Consider the following 16,496-nt stretch of genomic DNA (forward strand, 5'->3'; position numbering starts at 1 on the left):
ACACACAAAGAATTGTCCTAAACCTTCTAATGGCTTTTCTCCAGTACTAAACCTCCTATTTTTCCTCTCTTCTATTGAGGTGCACAAAGGCTGTCATAAAGCATGGAATCAGTGGCTTCGAGTGCAAGCAGATCTTCCACTATCAAAGAAATTGGAAATACACAAAACTTTGAACACAAGCACTCAAAAGCCAAATTAACAACAGACTAATAGTGCTCATTAGCTCTACCTCCCACCTTTCCTCTCTCCTTTTCTTCTGCAATAGCTGGCCTACCAGACTCTGAAATATCATCCTATAAATAGAAAGCAAGAAAAGAGAAAAAACAAGAAACAAAACAAAACAAAAAATGGGGGAGAACAAGAACTGAGAGAATAAGCAGAGTGAGAAGCTCTGTAACATAAAACTGTCTCTTGCTTCAGACTCACCAGCCAATCATAATCCAATAGATGCTGCTTTTTTTTTCTCTAAAATCAGAACACTCAAATGTCTATTTTTATTCCTGTTTAGAAGCAGCTATCTCAACAGGGCTTTCAAATCAGTAGAGCCTGGCATGCAAAGCAGTGACTTACAAAACTCAATTTCAAGCCATCATTTCTAAGACCTTCACTTGCTGATACGGGTTCACTTGTGTCTGGTACAGCAACATCTGACAGCATGGGCACCATAAGCAAAAAATGGAGAGCTGAAGGGAAGAAAATTGAAGGGATGTTTACATGAAACTAATCTTTTAACCCAGAACACTACTTAAGGGTTTTCCCATCATAACTGTACACCATTCCATGCATCTAACTGGTTACACAGCTCTTCCCTTGGATGGGGCCTTGAGCAACCTGGTATAGTAGCAGGAGGGTTGGAACTAGCTGTTCGTTAAGGTTTCTTTCAACACCAAATAGTCTTTGAAGGTGCCTTCCAATTCAAATCATTCCATGAGCCTGTGATTCTAAAATGCTACAGACTTCTTCCTGTATTTGACTGAAAGTTAATTTTATTAATAGAATTGCCAGTGCTACATCATCAATATGTTATGATTAGTATAAATCTTTCTGACTCCTGTTTTCCATCCCGTGCATAGGAAGGCACACTCTCAAGAGTAATGTCACTTCTCTCTTTCAAATGGAACACTTTAGCAGACCTTAGGATGCTACACTCTAAATGCTGCTCTGCCCCAAATGAACCTCAACTAATTAAAGCAAGTTCTCGGCACTTCACTCTCACCATCAACAAAAAGGGGTAGAAAATCTGACACAAAGGACTTTAGTATCTATAGTATAAAATGAGAAGTCACAAATGCTCCCTTTTCAATAGGGCATGGGCCCTTCAACAGGCTGTGGAATCACAGAATCGTTTTGATTGGCAGAGACCTTTAAGATGATTGAGTCCAACTGTTATCTAACTCAACCAAATCTGGTGTTAAACTCTGAAATAATGAAAATAATGAAAGGTCTTTAAAAGGACTCAGTGACTACTGCATAGGAAAGATTGTTTTTATTTTAAAATCAGAGTAGCTGACAGCATCCAATCTTAATTGCTGTCTTTCACAGATAGCAACATTTAAATCATACAACTAATCCAGAGGTTGTTTTGCTCTTAGAAAAATCTAAGGAACTGTAGCATCAAGCTTTCCTTCTCAATCCTTAATTTTAATGAAGATACAGATTAAATACATCATTTTCCACGGCAAGAATTCAAATTCCACTTGCTTCAATACCTTTGAAAAGAGCATTTCTTCCAAACCCATAAATTATGTAGAAGAGAAAGTTTAATTAATAATGTTGTTTCCAGCCAGATGGCCAGCTATTAGTTTTCAGTCATCAATTTCAGAACAATTCAGCAGAAGTCTTTGGATGCAGGGGAGTTTTAAAGCAGAGAGATGTGACTGCCCAGCACTCCTGGTGGCTGCCAAATGATCAGTAAAAGGCAGGGCTATGGGTAGAGAAACCTTTAGCTTTTCCCAGCTTGTGTTGCTGCAGGTCTTGGTTGTAGAAATCCACTAGCAACAGCACAATTACTTGACATTCCATTTAATTTCGTTTCATATTTTGCATTTGGATGGCATTAAATTCACATATGGTTATATAATATCCTTTAAATGAAAACATGAGGCTACATGTATAGTGTTTCCTCTGGACTTGTGCTCACAGACTTCAAACTGAAGCTCAGTAGCAGACCACTATGGAATGATGTGTATCAACCAGTCAAAATATTCCATTTGTACAGGAGGCACCAGAGGAGAGATGAACAGATAAATATTACGCAAAGCCAGCTCAGCTTTACCACTAAACATGCATGGAATTCTCATTTTCTCACTGACACAGCACCTACATATTTGGAAAGAAAGTTTGCAAGAGAAAGTAAAATTGTTTCCTCAGTACAAAGGAGATGCTGAACAGCCACGGAAAGCTTTTTAGAGAGGCAAAGTTTTGCAACAGAGTCTACCAGGGAGGTTATGGATGCCCTCTCCCTGGAGGTGCTCAAGGTCAGGTTGGAAGAGGCCTTGAGCAATCTGGGAGTCCTTGCCCATGGCAGGGAGGGTTGGTACTGGATGATTTTTAAGGTCCCTTCCAACTCAAAAGGTTTTATGAGTCTATAAACTCCAGGAGATTCTAGGAGATTTTCACAACTTCATTACCCTTGTGAAGCAAGTGCTGTATTTGAAAGGTAGTTTACAGTAAGGTCCAAAGTGGTTTTGCTCCTTGTTACACAGCGGTGTGGAACAAACCCTGATGTTTTCAGTTTCCCCTCCCCACGGTGCACATTCATCATGCAGCAATCCACAAGTGAAAGCTTATCTTAATTCAGTTGTGACTGGGAAAAACAAACATGCAACTGCAATTCCATACATAAACTTTCAGCCTATAGTTCCATCAAACAAGCAAAACCAGATTCGGGAAGAAGCTTCAGTGATCAGCTGTCTACCTACACACAAGTTATTTATGGCATCTAATTCAGAGCAGAGCTCCCAACAGTTTGCAGACTGCCAGCAGACTTTTACTGGCGACAGAAATCAGCTATAAAGTACTATTAGCTTTGATAATCAGACAGTCATTATCTACTTTTATTTCCAGAAAGGGTTGTGAGGTACTAGAACAGGCTGCCCAGAGAAGTGCTGGAGCTATCATCCCTGGAGGGACTGAAAAATCCATGCAGATGTGGTCCTGAGGGACCTGGTTTAGGGGTGACTTGACAGTGCTGGGTTAAGGAATGGACTCGATCTTAAAGGTCTTTTCCATCCTAAGTGATTCTGTGATTCTACCTCTTTTATTTATTTACATTTAATGATTTTGGTTTTAATGCAATGGTCTCAGATCAGTTGGTTCTCACTTGCCACCATTCTAACACCCACCTTCTGCAAAAACTTCACTGACCCTAAGAAGGCCCACAAAAATTTACACATTAACATTAAACAGGCAAACAAATTCATTTTGACTTACAGTGAAGCTTATGTTCAGTAGTTCAGGTGAATGCAGGTCCAAGAAGCAGATATGGAGAAAGATTAGCCAAACCCTATTCAAGGTTCTGCCATTCCAAGCCTGGGAAACTCTTACAAGGTAATCTGGTCACTCCAGAACTCCTGGAGTTTTGCTTGAAGGTTCCAGGCCAACATCAATAACTATTCTAGTTCCAGACCTTTCTTCTGCTGACCAGGAGTGGAGAAAGCAAGGTCTGATGTTACTAGCTGACCTTGTGCTGTTCTAAATTCAAGGCTCATGATTGTGGGTGGGCTTTATCCAGGCCAGGCAAGAGAGGAAATCTTATTCCTTCCTGTATTTGTGTAGCTGTGTTGCAGGGGAGATGGGAAGGGGGCTCGGGGAGAAGCACATTCTCAGAGTTTCACCAGCAGTATGCAAGGAAGAAAAAAAAAAGAAAGGAAAAAAAAAGGCAAAAAAATCCACAGTGAGAACAGTCAAATGCTGTCTTCTGCAAAGGCACTGGATCAGTGTCAATGCCAGACTCAGTGCCACTGATATCTCAGCCACCAAGGAGGGCCTCTGTCAAGCTCATCAGAAAACCCTCAATGAAACATGAGCAACAACTCTGAAAATTAAAGACACTACAGACAAGTATCATTTTCAACAAACTTCCAGTTAAATCCTGCCTGGCTTCCAGCCAGATTGCCAGCCCAGGGTAATGCCTAGTCTTTATGGGACTGAAGTAAGTCTCACAAGCTCTGCTGGGGAGGTTTCAAGTCCTGCAAAGAAGAATCCATAGAAGCCCCTAAAGCCCTGGGTTCAAAGGAAAAAAATGAGCAATACTCAACCCACAAATAGCTCTACCTTCCATGTTCAATTCACTGCTTTCTTGTGTTGGCCCAATTCTCCTTTCACTTCCATGTAAATGAGAAGTAAATTTACTGAAATTCACATAATTACACAAATGCAAAAAGAGTGGGAAGAGACTCAGACTCCAACTGCTTATTAGCTTTCCTCTTAGGCAAAGAGTGCTTTTTGAACACTGATACTCTTTTTCAGGTACTGTTCCACGTGTGCTACAAATTGGCTATGCACCCAACTCAACGGGAACACCAATTTGTTCAACAAATAATAATAAGAAAAGGACCTTTCTGTACAGTTCCACATGTATAGAAACCACAGAGTTTGTATCTCTATGAAAAAAACCCACATCTGGTCGTGTCTGAGTACAACAACATGGAAGGTGTCGGTAGTTGGGTCTCTGTATTCGCACACAGCAACATTTAAAATCCAGTTAGGGAAGGAAAGGAAATTTGAAGGGGGAAAAAAAAGTTTTCTTTAGCTGTTAAGTAGATAAAGCAACAACAGTTGCACATTCAACACAAAAACAAAGAGGCATTCTCATGTTCCACAGCTGTCTTCTACTAAGCCAACTATTTCTGTGAACTTTAACTGTTCAACATCTGTGAAGAGTAAGTGAATTTCTCTTTTCGTGTTCAAGAAACCAGAACGAGAAGGATAAAGTTTTTCCTCTTTTGTTGAGAAAAAAAGAGTCATTATCAGCACCATCATTCAACCACTGCTGGCTGCAGCTTCACCACAAAGGAGAACATTTCTGTTCTGACTTTTTTTTTTTTTTAAAGACTCTGTTATGGTCAATGAACATCACCAGTTTGAAGATCATCTTGCACCTTTCCTACAATGTATTTTCTAAGCAAAAGCACAGTCACATTTCCAGATCAGATAACTACAAATTACAAAGTGACCTAAGAATGGTCCACCTAGAACTTCATCCCGAGACTCTCCTTCCTGAGGACCCCAAAGCCTGGAGGAAGCAAGGGCCCCAGGCAGGCAGGTAAATCTCCTGAAACCTTGCCCCTGCAATCTCCTTTCCAGCATTCACACACACCTCACTTTCATAAACTGATGCATATTCCTCTGGAGATTAAAAAGGTCATGTTCATGGGGACAGGCACACAGCCCATCTGTGGTGGGTGTGCAGGTGCCCTAGGAGAAGGCAACAGAGAACCCAGTCACACAACTACCTCAAACATCCAGCTTCTTTGCCCTCATAAACCCAGCTCTGAACAGCAAGTGAACTGTAAAGGAATTTCTAGTGACAAATAAATGTTATCAAGATCACCTGTTCACCTTTCCTAGACTCACACAGGTAGGTTTCTAAGGGGGTAGGTTTTACTAGATTGCAAAGCAAGTTTTTTCATGAGGCTCACCAATGAGATTTACCAAGTCATCATGTCTGTCATATGGGTAGCAGCTCCAAATACTTCAAAAAAACCAATTAAATGTATTCCTCATGGAAAAGCAGGACTTGAAACACAAGAAGGTTGAACAATCAAGGAACAATTACCATTTCCTTTCTGTGCTCTTTCCCCAGTGCAGCTCCTATCCACTGATATCTGCTGCTTCTGAAGTGATTGATGTGAGCAAGGCCATGACTGATTTGCAATCATGTGGAAAGTCTCTACTGCAGAGAAAGGAATGATGGTTCAATACTTCCATCAGTACAGATTTCCTGACCTACTAATTGTTAAGAGCCTGGTCACATCACACACAGCCATGTAAGATAGAGAAACCTACCTGGTCACTAAGTGAGAGAACCTGGATACCCAAAACAGCACAGCTATGGCAGCTCAGGTTGAAAAGCCCTCCTAGCTGACCACAAACACTCCCTCCTCTGGAGCTCACACAATTCCTAGGTCACCCTCTAAAAATCAAGGTGTTATTTCTTACCTCGTTTGATTCTTCTGAAGATAAACATTACTTTTTTTTTGCTTTGGTGAGGATTTTTTGGTTTGTTCTTGGGGGAGGTGGGGGGTGTTTGTTCTGGGTTTTTTTCTTTAGTAGGACTCTTACTACCATGCACAAGTAGTTTATTCCTGCTCACATTTGTGACCTCTGCTTCTGAAGAACCAAGCCTTTAAGCAGAAAGAAAGAGCTCTCTGGCTTTTTATTCTGTTTCTACAGAGCCACAGCAGCAGTAGCAATAAATGTTGCTGCTTGCCCAAGGACAAGTCCCACCATTCTGACAGTGATGGTAAAGAGATGGGTGAGCAAATGAGGCTTCAAACATCTTTAAAAGCAGTATGAACTGCAACAATTGACACATTATTGTCTCTTCAGCTACACAGCAAAGTTGGGCTACCATGGACAAGCACAAAAGCCCAATTATTAACATCTTCCTTGTCTTTATGTTTGGATTCAAGTCGGATGTAAGGAAATGTAATTAGCAAACATTTGCTAAGCTTGACGGAGTCAACTTACCAGAACTGGAGTATCTGGACAAGAACCTCTGCCCTGTCTTTATTCCCCTTGCTCCTGTCTGCTCTCTTCACTGCCAATCAACACAATCAGCTTTGGACTGGAAAAAGGTTTTTACACAGCACATCAAGGCAGACAAGGACAGAAGTTAATTAGGACTATTCATAAGCTTTACTGGAAGAGAGTGCTGCATCCCATCCCTGAAAATTTAATTGCACTCAATAGAGGAAAGCTAGAAGAAAAGTAGTAATAAAAAAAAAAAGATAAGATAATTTGGGAATAAAATCTGATTTCAATTTAATTCAAGCACTGTTTGGCCCTATTTATTTCCTAGAATAGTTCAGGCAGGATAATGGCATTATGGTGCATCTAACAGCATTAGAAGCTCCTAATAAATTAACAAGTGAAAATTAATGGCTGCTCAGTCCATTAAATCTTGTTAATTTTATTTTGGTTGCAATAATATAGCAATCACAAGTTTACATTATTAAACCAATATTTATTAGAAGAACTCATTTTAATTGGATCCCTGATGTGATAATCCCATACAGTGTGGATTTCTTGATTTCATCAATTTTTTGCATTTATTTCTCATTATATTTAAATGAAGGCAGTGTTCAGGGTCTTTTGCTAATACTATGAAAGTTAAGCAACCATTTTAAGCACTTTTATTTCACAAAGATTCAACGCTTACTTACTACACAATATAATGAGAATCTTATGACTCCTTTCAGCAGCTACTTTAAATATTTTAGTCTCTTGAGAAAAGGAGAGAAGGGGAAAAAAGGCAGAGAGGTGAATATATGAAAACATCTTGAACGGCAAAATACATTTTTATTCTCCTTTAGCCCACCAGTGTTCTGTATAAACATAGTTGTGTTGTCTTCCTAGTCAAAAATACTTTCACCATCAGTTTTTAATACAAAATGTATTTTTAATACAAAAAAAAACAATATCTATTGACAAAAGTGTCTGAATTGTATTGGCTGCTGCGAGAGATCACAATTTGAGAAGACATCTTACTGTAGGCTGGGTCTGATGCACTATCACAGCAATTATTTTGAGGGACAGGGTTGTAGTACTTGCTGAGGGATGCTTTCTCCTCTGACCTCTCTCCTTTCTCCAGTTTCTTTATCTCTGCTAACACAGCTGAATGTGTAATCACTCCCTAACTGGTTGTACCAACATTATTGCTTTAGCTTAACAGCAGTGTTCCAAGGAGGGCACAATGTAGACTAGAAGTCAGCTACACTGCTATTATCTGGGCTACTAGGAGCAACAATAACTCTAATGCAAGGCTAAGGGGAAGAATTTGGAGGCAGTATGGGGAGCAGAAACTGTGCTCAGACATGGAGGGGTTGGCCTTTAAGAAGATGGCAAGGAGGAACATAGTGTGACCAGCAGGATCAGAGAAGTGACTGTCCCCCTGCATTTAGCACCAGTGAGGCCATGCCTCACCAGGAGGACTACACCGGGATCAGGTTTGGGCTCATTACTCCAGGGACACTGAGGGGCTGGAGCAGGTCCATGAAGGGCAACAAAGCTAGTGGAAGGTCTAGAGCACAAGTCTTGTGAGAAGCAGCTGCAGGAACTGGGTTTTTCCAGTCTAAAGAAAAGGAGGCTGACGAGAGACCTTCTGAAGGTTGAAGCCAGGGCCCAGGAGGCTGAAGCATGGCAGAGATCAGTCTCCTCTCTATTAACAAATGATAGGATGAGAGGAAATGGACTCAAATTGCATCACAGAGATTGAGGTTGGATATAAGAAGAAACCTTCACTGAAGCAGTTCTCAAACTCTGGAACAGATTCCCCGTGGAGGTGGTTGAATCCTCGTCCCTAGAGGTATTCTCTTGCTAGAGAAAGGTAATAGTTGGACTCAATGATCTTAAAGGTCTTTTACAAACAAAATGATTCTAAGGCGAGAAAGGTACTGCTGGGCAAGCAGGAGTGCAAGCAGAAAGCACTCCTGACTAATGGCCTGTATGTATTTACCATGTTTTCACCTTTAGACCTGATCTGCAAAGTCACACGAGGTCCACAAAAGCTGGTTACAAACAGATTTGTATAGCAGTGTCTACCCTACAGCTATCACTGCTGCAGCTAAACTAGTTGTGGCAGCACAAAGGTTAGGATAGGGCTGTAAAAACATGCCCATAAAGCTAAGCCAGTACACAGGTTAGTGGAGAGAGTTTTGCAGCAGTAAAACCACCAGCAACAAGGAGCTAGTAAGTATAATGGCAGCTAGATTTTGTTTGCTCACAGGGACTATGCTGTGACCATCTCCAGTGCTACACCATTCCTCCAGTTTAAGTATAGACATTCTTCAATAGGTCTATGCAATATTGAAACTCCTAACATACAGAGATAGGCCAAATTAAAACCAGGCAGTTTAAAACTAGCATTGAAAACATAGAAATTTGCCCATGGACACACAAAACTATGAGAGTGGCCCTTTGTTCACTACTGGCATCAGATAGGTAACAGTTTCAGAGAACTTATTCATGGTCTTGAATACAGCCTCTGCCACTTTTATTTACAGTTTTCCTGGTGTCAAGGCAATCCTAAGAACAGAGTCAACTCCAGTGAACACTGCATGGTCCAACTACCAACACAACAGAAGGTGTGGTCACATCTAAGAGGTTCCTCGAATCACTTATTATTCCGGGTCTTCCCCACCAACATGCAAATTGTTTAAGGAAAACCTTGTTCAGCTGCTTTTAAGAAGTAAATGCAATATGTTTCCATGTCAGTCGGTACATTCTAGCCTTATTAGATGAGTTCCTCAAGAAACACCACTCACCTCTCTTCCAAACTACTTTCTAAATAAAAAAAAAAAACAAACAACCAACCAACCAATACCACTTAAAATGAGCTCCTTACATACAAGAATCCTGCCTTCCCTAAAACCACTGAGGATACAAGAATAAACAAATAAATACAGTAACAGGCTCAAAAGAAAAACATATATATGAAAATACATTACAAAATGTCATGAGATTTATATCTTAATACACATAGTACCACTAAAGCTCTTGAAACAAAGCATCTACTATTTCATTCCATACTGTCAAGACTGCACAGTCTTCAGAATTAGTAACTGCTCATCACACACTCCTGGCTTCTGCAGTTCAAATCTTATATAGGTTAAAGAGTTAAAAATTCATTACAGTTCAGCCTAACACACTTTATTTCTAGGGCAAAATGCTGATGGTTTGTCAAGGGCACAGTACAGTCTCTCTTTAGATGGGAATTAGAAGCTCAGCGTTCTTCTCCCAAGGATTAAGTTCAGGGAGTTCCGTAGGTGCATACTCTTTGCTGCCATCAGATTCCACCCTTACCACGCTGTTTGGCCTCAGAAGCAAATAAAGCCATGAAACCTAAAAAAAGTCTGACAGCAGCTGGAGTATGTCTAAGCTTGATCACAGAGCAAAGCAGAGAGGCCACAAACTCAACTCCCTGGCTGTGCTACCACAGTTTGCTCAGAGAGGTGGGAGATGCCCCATCCTGGAAACATTCCAAGTCACATTGCTTGGGGCTCTGAGGAACCTGCTCTAGTTGCAGATGTCACTGCAGTGGGTTTGACTAGATGACCTTTAAAGGTCCTCTGAAGTAGCCATTCTGTCCAGCACTAGTAACATGAAACAATCAGATGGTCTGAGACTGGTAGGTTTCTCAGGTGGAAATTACTTCCTGCTCCATCAGGAGGGGAAAAAAAAGAAAAAAAAGGCAAAATCCTACCAGCAGAGCATTATATTGAAATCTTTGAAGGTCTCTCCAACCTTCTATTGTCTGCCACAGGTTCTTCTTACCTAGGATCTGAGATGTCTGTCACATCATCTTATAAGGAGCCCTTGGAAAAGTAATACATGCTGAACAAACACACAAGCAAATAAACTATCATTGCTTAATAATCCACCAGGAGATAAAAATGTAGGATGGACTTCTGGTTCCAAGTAGATAAAAGTGACAGCAGGAATACATTTGGCATTCCTTAGCCCTACAACAAACATTAATAGTTTTCCTGTTCTTTCTTTCAACAACCCCACCTGCTCACAATGGGAACTTGCTGGGTAGCCCTTATTCCCACCAGCAATATTTCTGCAAAGCTCAAGCACTCTTACATCTGAAACTTGCTTGGTCTCATGGATACAACAGCTAATTTTGGACTTACCCTGCTCCTGCTGGGCCAGAGTCATCACTGTCATAGCTCCACTGTAACTCAGTCTAGTGATGCACTACAGACAATACACAATATCATGATGATAGTTTTCCCCCACTTTTTCCTCCTCAACACACTTATTTGACTAAATAGTAAATATGTAGAATTATTGAAATAACAAAAACTCAAACCAACAAAACAATCAAATGACAATCAGACTTAAATTTATCTTCTAAACACTAATTTCACGTGACATGATAACCAGATTCGCAGATACATTAGGACAAACAGGGCAGTCCAGAAAGACATAGCTCCTGAAGTCACAAGGCCTGGTTACAGTTCCACTGACTGCTAGATAAGATGTTTCCCATTTCCAAGCCATTTACCAATCCCTGATAGATCAGTATCACCTCTCGATAAGTTGCTGCAGAAGGTCCAGCCCAGACTAACCTAACCACGCCCATCTGGAGCTCCATAGTATACACACTTAGCAACAATAAAAGTACATACAAAGTGTCATGTCTAAAAACTAGAGCCAAGGCACAAGGAGCTACCACCAAAATATGCTGACACTTCCTCCAAACCAAAGTTTAAGATCTGCAGGACCCAGACTCTGTGTGTCGTAAGAGAACAATTTTCATTGTTTTAAATTCCTTAATGTTCTTAATTTCTGTACAGATTCCCTTTAAGAGAAAGATTTCACTTCTGCACCGTGGGAACCACCAAGAAAATTTAGTCTAGAGGTGGCAACATTGATGACTGGTGATATCTGCTTGTGTTGTTACTTATTTTCAAGCTTTAAAGTTATTTTTATAAATTAAAACATTGTACTCCACCCACGTTTTTTTTTTTCTTTTGGCTTCCTTGGAATCATAAAGCCCCAAAACCTTCTTTAAGTATTTAAACCACCTTGTTAGTAGGTAAAAGATGTACCAAGAGGCTTCACACTCCCTAACGGGTCAGCAGCTGCTATACACATTACCCAGGTCCTATCGGTAGGGCTGCTCAAGTTATTTTCTTCTTTTGAAACGGTTAAGTATTTCAGGGAGGTGGTTTAAAGAGGGTCTTATCTATGTGGAAAGCACACAGCTTATCAAGAAATTAAAAACATAGGTTTAAAGGCATTTGTACCGGACGGTACCTCTACGGGTTTGATTTGTTTCAGCTCGGCAAAGAGAGAGTAACTCTAACAAAGGCTGAGAGGTCTATTTGTATTGCTGGCCAAAACTTAGCCACAGTCATTCACCACAAAAAGAAAGACAAAGGAAAAAAAACACTTTACTTTTCCTTTTTTTTTTTCCTAATAAAAAAACTACTATAGATGTTGTTAGAAAATCTGAGGAGTTCCAAATATCCACATTTCTAAGCTACTTGCCTCACTTTTTCATGCAACAGATGCTGCTTTGTGTTAGCTACTGCATATTAAATCATTCTGACAACCAAGAAAGCATACATTTGTTTGTGCGAGAGAGAAGCATGAATACACACACACAGAGATATCTTCTCACGCAGAAGCACACAATTACGCAGCATTCAAATATTTGGGATGAACTTTGGCCTTTGTTTAATAATAATTTTTTAAAAAATAAATAAAATAAAAGCACCCTCACACGACAATCAGCAACAGACTCTGAAGTCATCTGGCCGAGCTCACAGCCATCAACAGATCTTCAGCAATAAAACACCACTTGGGGGGGAGCGATTTGAAAAGTTACTTGGAAAATGTTTTTCTTACGTGGGATACTTAGAGCCACATCCTTTATGATTTAGAAAGGATTTGTGGATCAGACTCGGATTGGCTGAAAAATCTATATTCATCCAAAAAACGGGAGGGAAACATTTTTCAGTTCTAGTTCTCCTTACATGATCTTTTTTTTTTAACTTCAAGCAATTCCCTTCAGCTATTCCATTTGCCTTGCCGATTTCAAAAAGTCATTTGAAAACATATGCACAGCAGGGCTCCGAAATCACCTTCCCAGAGTAGTATCTGTCGAGCTAATATGGAAGAAACCAAGCAACCCCAAGTAAAAACCATTTCCCTGGTACATTAATCACAAGGAAACCTGAATATAATAGCACCAGAGAACAGGCTGAAACTTTTGACAATGAGTATCCACAATAACTGTAATCCATAGTGCTTCCAACTTTTTTCTTTTCTTAATCTCGGCTGGAGACATATTTTCTCCCTTACATTCCCCTCTTGTTGCTAGACAGGGATTCAGTTCTGCAGCCAGTTACGTTTTTTTTTTCCTCGAACTATATATAGAGCCAGAGCAGAGCATGCAGGGGAGAACCAACCCCGCACCAAAGCGCAGCGGGGCTGGAGAGCAAAACAAACGCTCTCCACCAGCCTGTACCAAGAACACGCCGAATCCCTAGGGAGAAAGCTGCTACCGGAGGGCCTCCGAGCACCCTCGTACCCACCCCGGGTAGGGGCCCCACCGCCGCACCCGCCCTGCCGCGACCTCTCCCCGCAGGGGGGAACGGGGCGGGGGGCTGCTGTGACCGGCGAGGGGCGCCCCGGTTTTGTGTGCTCCCCGCCACCGTGAAGCCCCTTTACCTGGGGATGGTGATGCACTTGGTGTTGATGTTCTGCGTGGTGATCGCTTTCTCCAGCTCGTCCAGCTGCCCCGTCTTCTTCAGCTTCTTCACCAGGCTCTTCACCGCTTTCTCGCACCATTTCTCCTCCTGCCCGTTCTGCTCCCCTTTCTTCCAGCCCAGGAGCCGCTTGACGATGGGAGGAGTGAAAGGCAGGATGGAGGACATGCTGGCTCGCCCGGCAGGGCCGGCAGCGCCCTGCTGCTGGCTCCGCTCTCGCCGCCCGCGGCTCCGCTCCGCGCCGCTTCGCTCCGCTCCGCGCAGGCCCCGCCGCGCCGCGGGCAGCACAAAGCCCGGCCCCGCTGGCCTGGTTTGGCCTGGCCTGGCTCCGCTCCGTTCGCCCGCCCCGCCGCTGCCTCAGCGCCTCGGGCCCGCGGTACCAAACTTTGCCCGGAGTTCGCCGCCTCTCCCCGGCGGCGGCGGCAGCTCCCTCCTCCCCCTCCTGCCCCGCTCTGTGTGCGCGGAGAGGCGCCCACTCCAGCTCATTCCCAGTCTGTCTCTCATGCAAATTGCCTGCTGGCCGCCCCGGCCCGGCTTCCACCCCCTCCTTCCCTCCCAAACACGCTCACTCACGCCGCCGAGGGAGGGCGGGGAGGCGGCCAGCCCGCTGGGAACTCCGCTCCCCTCCCCTTACTTCTCCCCTCCGTCGACAACCCCCGCACTCCCAGCAGAGGCCCCTAGGACGGGGCACTCCCTCCTTCAGCCCTTTCAGCGGCGTCCGGAGCCCCCGGCCTTGCCTCCGTGAGACCACTGAGAGCGCAGGGGAGGAAGATCCCCTCAAGGCCGCCGCAAAGGGAAGGAGCTCCTCACCCCACGGGGGCTCTGCTGCAGCCCCTTGGCCTACCCACAGCGTGGCGAGCCGGCCGGGGGTGACAGCTCCGTCCCGCTCAGAGCCGCGGGTGTACAAGTGGGTCAGCCCGGCCATAAAAGCCCAGGAGAAAGCCCCTGCAGGGGGTGGCAGCAAAAATAAGGGTCCTCGGGCAGGGTGGGATGGATGTGCTCCACCCCACAGCTTATTCCTCTGTGGAAAGGTGTGTTTGCACACAGAGATAGCCGAACACAACTTGGTCAGTCCTGCTCAGACAATCGGCAGCTTTTCCTTCAGCCCCTTTTAATTTACTATTCCATTCCCTCATCTTTCCACCCCAAGTACCAGGTACCTAAATAATTTTTACCCTGTATCAGGCACAAACGACACCCTGGAGATGTTTACTACCAGAGCTGGTCAGAAATTCTCAGACAGAATATTTCTGTCAGAGGACAGCAGTTTGTTCAGATCTAGGTGTTTTGTAGAGATGCTTTGGGGCTGGCTGAGTCAGGGTGGCAGCCAGGTCATTTCCAGTTTCTAACTTTCCATCGCTGGCCAGACTGGGCTGTCACACTCCCCAGTCTCTAGCATCGCCCCCTCCGTGCTGAAAGGATGTCCAGGCCCTAAAAGAAAGTTAAGCACAAACCATGTCTCCAGTTCTCTGATAAACCACCCCAAAACGGTTCTAAACAGCCTGCACAGCAGCTTGGCCAGCAGCAAGGAGGCTGAGGGCTACCTGCAGAGCTACCAGGTGCCTCGACCAGGGCTAGTTCATGCTTCTGAGCTTGAGCTGCTTCACAACTCCTTGCTACAGCTGCCCGGGATAAAAGTCTGGGGGGACTCAGTTCCCAAATTCTGTGCTTTTGGGAGATTTTTCTTCCTGATTTTCTCCATCCTATCAGAAGGGATGATGGTGAGCCCGCAGGGCTGTGCAGCACTTCCCGGACACACAGGTTCTTGCCAACCCACATTCTCATATTCCAGGTTCCAGTGCAACCCAGTGGGGGAGACTCCTCGAAAGCTAGCATCCAAAATGCCTGTGCACTCAAAGCAGCCAGCCTTATAGATTGCCTTGCGGTAAGTTAGGAACCCATGGGTTCAAACAGGGCCTGAATGAAGCTCAGAAATAACTGGCTGGGCTTTCACAGGGGTTTAAAACAAGCAGCACGTTTTCATTCGGATCGACATCACTGAATTTTGAGGTACTGAGCACCATGAAATACTCCCTTCTCTTTATTTTTTTCTTCCTTCTCCAGCATTTTCATATTATTCCCCAACATGCATTCCCTAAGTGTCTTGAATTTTGGAGGCTCACCACTAAAATTTTGGAGTGTTGCCCTGACCCAGTTTTTGGCTGCCTCAGTTGAGATGCCTGAAATATGAAGATGTGGAACCCCTGTAGGTGATCCCAACATCGTTTGAGGAAATAGTTCCTCAATACCTCTAAAATAAACCAAAAAAGCTTTGACACTAACTACACTAAAACCCTTTTCTGAAAAGGCTTCCTTCCTGATACCTGGTGATTACTGAAGAATCTGAACTTTCAGTTCACAAAGTATTTTCTCACTACTATTGAGAATGACCTGAAAATGTGAACCAAATGAAACACAGATGGTTGTGACCAGCAGGTCAAGGGAGCGGATTCTGTCCCTCTGCTCCTTTCTGCTGAGATCCTACCAACAGTGCTGGGATCAGCTCTGGAGTCCTCAGCACAGCACAGACAGGGACCTGTTGGAGCACGGCCAGAGGAGGCCACAGTAATGCTAGGAGGGCTGGAAGCCCTCTGCTCTGAGGCCAGGCTGAGAGAGTTGAGGTTGTTCATCCTGGAGAAGAGACAGTTTCAGGAAGAGTCTCTGGTAGCCTTTCAGAATCATAGAATCAACCAGGTTGGAAGAGACCTCCAAGATCATCCAGGCCAACCTATCACCCAGCCCTAGCCAATCAACCAGACCATGGCACTAAGTGCCTCAGCCAGGCTTTGCTTGAACACCTCCAGGGATGGTGACTCCACCACATCCCCGGGCAGCCCATTCCAATGCCAATCACTCTCTCTGTGAGGAACATCCTCCTAACATCCAGCCTAGACCTCCCCTGGCACAACTTGAGACTGTGTCCCCTTGTTCTATCACTGTTTGCCTTGGAGAAGAGACTGACCCCCACCTGCCGACAGTCTCCCTTCAGGAAGTTGCAGACAGCAATGAGGTCCCCCCTGAGCCTCCTCTTCTACAGGCTAAACACCTCGA

At 43.7% G+C, this 16,496-nt stretch overlaps 1 protein-coding gene and 1 long non-coding RNA gene across 2 annotated transcripts in view; both read right to left on the reverse strand.

Annotated features, from left to right (window-relative positions):
- Positions 1 to 14,063, reverse strand: part of SMAD3 (SMAD family member 3) — a 91,342-nt gene extending 77,279 nt beyond the window's left edge. Inside the window, exon 1 of the mRNA XM_064157908.1 lies at positions 13,408 to 14,063. Within this exon, the coding sequence (XP_064013978.1) occupies positions 13,408 to 13,613 (206 nt within the window). The 5' untranslated portion in view covers positions 13,614 to 14,063. The remainder of the gene's footprint in view (positions 1 to 13,407) is intronic.
- Positions 14,064 to 14,626: 563 nt separating this feature from the next.
- Positions 14,627 to 15,125, reverse strand: LOC135183093 (uncharacterized). Its single transcript, XR_010305405.1, has 2 exons — positions 14,990 to 15,125; positions 14,627 to 14,876 (listed from the first exon to the last, which is right to left on the reverse strand). It is a non-coding gene; the product is annotated as an uncharacterized LOC135183093 (long non-coding RNA).
- Between the last annotated feature and the right edge of the window lie 1,371 nt (positions 15,126 to 16,496).

The sequence above is a fragment of the Pogoniulus pusillus genome, chromosome 17 (genome assembly GCF_015220805.1).
Source record: "Pogoniulus pusillus isolate bPogPus1 chromosome 17, bPogPus1.pri, whole genome shotgun sequence".
NCBI lineage: Eukaryota > Metazoa > Chordata > Aves > Piciformes > Lybiidae > Pogoniulus > Pogoniulus pusillus.